A 3,985-nucleotide genomic window follows, 5' to 3' on the forward strand; every position below is an offset into this window, starting at 1 on the left:
CAGGTAAGATGTATATTAAATTATTTTCAATTTTTTTATTATTTTTATTAATTTATTAGTATATTAAAAAGGAATATTCTCATACAGAGTTTGATCAAAACATCACTTTTAAACTTCAGTCACCAAAAAGATGTATTGAATTAATATTTAATGATGAGCAACAAACAGAACCAACAACTGGATGGAGAATAAAACCACATTTGATGCCTTGTCAAGTAATTTATTTCATCTGCAGGACAATTAGTTAATTTTATTTTGATAGATTAAAGAGCATGAAATACTTGGTTTTGGTGACATTAGTACTACAATTCCTCCATCTTGCCTGGTATCAATATATGCTGAGAATAGTCCCCATACTGTACCTAACTTGAGTTATTCTGTACCATTGAAAGGTGTACAGGAGCAAACGAAGATTATTATTAACAGATCACTGAGAAATATTTCATCATCAGGTAACATATAATAATTACACAGCATAATGTATTGTTTTATATTCTCTTAAACAGATCCTGTTAATATCAAGAGATCACCTCCTTTAGCTCCTCCTCCTCCTACTCCAAGCGGTTAGTTAGTTAGTAATAGTAACTGATTATTATAATAACACATTAATAGGTAAATTTAGATCTGATATTGCTCATAGTGTAATGACAGAATGTACTTCATCAATAAAGGACTGTGGGATTGATATCAACTTTTTAGTTGACAAGTTGCTGGAACACAAAATTGTAAATTCAAGAGAGAAAAGGAAAATAACTGCTAGAGAAACTGACGATGAAAAAATGGATGAATTGCTTCACATCATTTTGAGTTCTATTCGTATGAATGGAAAAGTGTTTGGTATATTCATAGATATACTGAGAGAGGAAGACACTTTGAGAACTATTGCACTAGCTGATACACTAATGGACAAATACAAGGAATAAAATGAAATAAAAAGCCTTTTTATTCTATTTTTTTGATTAATATTTTTGTTGAAGATTAAGTTGAAGATTAATATTTTTGTTGAAGATTAATACTTGTTGAAGATTAATATTTTTGTTGAAGATAAAAGTTTTTACAAAACTTTTTAATTGTTCCATAATTTGGCCAAAGACCTTGTAGTACATATAGAGTCGTAACATGACTGAAAATTGACATTTTTCATGACATAGCTGTAGCTTGTAAATCAGCCACAATAATTCATTCAACAGAATATGATAAAATATTTGATGTCAAGACGTGCCAGTCATTATAAGAGCTGATACTTTTATTAACTGTATAATGTCAGTAGTTGATGTGTGTCCTGATCAGCTTGAGGTGTTTCTAAATATTGTAATGAACAAGAGAAATATTGCTTTTGTGAGGATAGCTCAACTAATCTCTCAGTGTTATAAGTTTATTATATTAAAGTAGTATTATAATTAGAGTATCTTGTATAGTTAATGGAGAAGTACCTGAACAGTGTCATATAAAATTGAACAAGCAATGAGAAGAAGATTGTGTTTTTATTATTTTATATGTTTCTTTTGAATTTCTTTAAGTTATTTCACAATAATTATAATCAAAAACTCTGTGCTGCAATGGATGGCATCGGATTTATTATGGTGTGGTGGTAGATCACGTGAGCATCGCTTACCTGTACCTGTACATAGGGCGGCCTTGAGAATATTAAAATGGCTTCTAAGTTTGCTTCACATGCCGTTAAAGACAGGAATGGATCCAATTATTTGCGTGGGCGCAATCTGCACATGCGCAGTACTGACTAAATTGTACTTCAATTTATAATGTTCATAACTCAAACAAAAATGTAAAAAAAAACAGTTCAAACATGAATAAATGCTTGTTTAGCCACACATTTGATTTCAGGTTACTCTGTTGAGTCTACAAGGAATAAGCAATATTAATAATAAATGTAAAAAGTACATGTACTTTGCATTAATGTTTATACAAAGAACTTTGTAGCCTATTTTCATCTCTAAAAATAATTTGACAGGAATATCATTCTACAGATAACGAAAACAAATTTTATACAGCAATAATAGTTTTTACTGACCTGGAAATATACTGGTGTCACATTAAGTAGTGCCAAGGGAAATAAAGAGTTGATAATATATCTAGCCTTGGGGAAATGCTATCTGTTTAACAGAGATAAGAAGTTAAAAATAAACCTTTCATTGCAAATGCCATACACATGGAGCTAGATATTTCTGTGGCCCAAAATTTCTGCTAATTATGCAGATTTCGAAAACTATGAAAATTTAATCCTTTAAAATCAGTACACATTGAAAGGCATGGTGATTTTGCTAAAATAAAATCTGCAAAATTCAAAGAAATTTTGGGTGACAGTAATTTCTAGCTACAATTAAAGAAATTTCTAGGTACAATTCTAAACATTAGTAGCATAATAAAATAAATCATTTCATGAATAATTATTCTATGAAGTACCAACATCTCCAAATATAGCATCCAGAGTTTCGTCCACCACCATGAACAATACTGATAGCTTTTCGTGACATTCTAATTATCATAAAAATAGCATACATGTAAATTCAAAACTACAAAACTAACAGCTTTAATAGTCAGAAGTACTGTAAAAGTGGAATATGTCATTGCTTGCATTATTTAATGCATGAATAAAAAATTTACGAATTTAAAAACTATACTGACTTAAAAACTAATTATAGACCACTGGAAGTGAGAATTGGAAATGAATTTCATTAATTTTATATACGGTATCTGCCCACGTCATAATTGGCTGTCATTTTCGTTGGAAAGTTTGTTAAGGAAGTCGGCAATGAATGCAAGAAGAAAATGCCTCACTTACCTGCTGTAGCTCTATTAAAAGCTAAAATGTGCTTGTTATAAGAAAAAAGATCTGCCTTTAAGCTTCTTCTCCAAAAGATGTGGTCCAATTTGCCCCAGAATTCTCAATGCATGTTTGTTTTCATGCCAGCCCGTTTGTTCTCCATTAAAAGTTGTCAACCAAAATAGCAGCTGAATTTATTTCATCCTAAACCACATCTTACAACCGTAAAAATTTCTAATAATCTTCCTATGTAATCAATTTTTACTGCTAGTGGTCTATAATTATACACAGCTTACAGCTCAACCTTGTACCTACTTGAGCTCCTAGTCTCCTACTACACATGTAAGCAAAAACTCATGAGCAACCTCTTGTGATCCAATTCGCTGGCAAGGTATAAAATGCCTATAAAAATAAATATATAAAATAGCAGACGTTTACAATAAATTTATCGTGTACTTATCAATATCAAGCTCCACTATCCCAGTACAGGTCATAATGGGGCATAGTTGGGGTTTCAAATTAATTAATTAATTAAATCACTACCTCTGGAGCCGTTCCCTTCAGTCAAATCCCCTACTAAATTTAAGGAACGTTAAACAACCACTCAACTGCTACTGAACTCAGCTCTGCTGGGTAAACTTAGCATTTTTGAAACGTAACTTGGTCAAACTAGCAAAGTCTTCCTATAGGCTTGTTGGAGAAAAATCCCTACCCTGGGGCATTCTCAGAGTGATGAACCTCCTATTAAATCCCTCATATTCCCCACAATGAGGCTTAAATTGACAGACATATTACTTACAGTTCTGAAATGAGTAATTGTGGTGGAAGGAACAAATGATAACCCAGGAAAGACTAAAAAGCCCATTTCCTCACACAAGAATAATTAGAAGATACATTATATATATATATATATAGGTGATTACAATAGTCACAGTATATAAAAAGGCATAATTATAGCAGTCTGAGAATAAATTACCTAGTGCAAGGTTCTATTAGTCTAATCAGTGATCCAACTCATGCAAACAACTAGCAAAAACGCCTGGAACCACAAAGACAGCACTAGAAATATGAAAAACACTCAGTTGGTGGCAGCCATTTTGTGATTTTTGTCCATGAGAGAGTAATGCGCATGCGTATTACCAATAAAACCACCCACATAACTAATTGGATCCATTCCTGTCTCTAGACGCTTTGTTTGCA

The 3,985-nt window shown here is 31.9% G+C and overlaps 1 protein-coding gene and 1 long non-coding RNA gene across 3 annotated transcripts in view; one reads left to right on the forward strand and one right to left on the reverse strand.

Moving 5' to 3' along the window:
* The window catches only part of LOC109586029 (uncharacterized), a 7,644-nt gene extending 6,603 nt beyond the window's left edge, over positions 1–1,041 (forward strand). The window contains exons 17-21 of the mRNA XM_020002197.1: positions 9–10; positions 60–215; positions 263–452; positions 507–563; positions 613–1,041. Coding sequence (XP_019857756.1) covers positions 9–10; positions 60–215; positions 263–452; positions 507–563; positions 613–923 — 716 coding nt within the window. The 3' untranslated portion in view covers positions 924–1,041. The remainder of the gene's footprint in view (positions 1–8; positions 11–59; positions 216–262; positions 453–506; positions 564–612) is intronic.
* Positions 1,042–1,744: 703 nt separating this feature from the next.
* LOC109586037 (uncharacterized) lies at positions 1,745–3,679 on the reverse strand. 2 transcript variants are annotated; one of them, XR_002186780.1, is made up of 7 exons: positions 3,585–3,679; positions 3,242–3,526; positions 3,101–3,187; positions 2,425–2,496; positions 2,033–2,114; positions 1,909–1,982; positions 1,745–1,860 (listed from the first exon to the last, which is right to left on the reverse strand). It is a non-coding gene; the product is annotated as an uncharacterized LOC109586037 (long non-coding RNA). The 2 variants fall into 2 exon arrangements; XR_002186779.1 differs by lacking the exon at positions 3,242–3,526.
* Positions 3,680–3,985: the final 306 nt, after the last annotated feature.

The sequence above is a fragment of the Amphimedon queenslandica genome, unplaced genomic scaffold (genome assembly GCF_000090795.2).
Source record: "Amphimedon queenslandica unplaced genomic scaffold, v1.1 AMPQUscaffold_12964, whole genome shotgun sequence".
Classification (NCBI taxonomy): Eukaryota; Metazoa; Porifera; class Demospongiae; order Haplosclerida; family Niphatidae; genus Amphimedon; species Amphimedon queenslandica.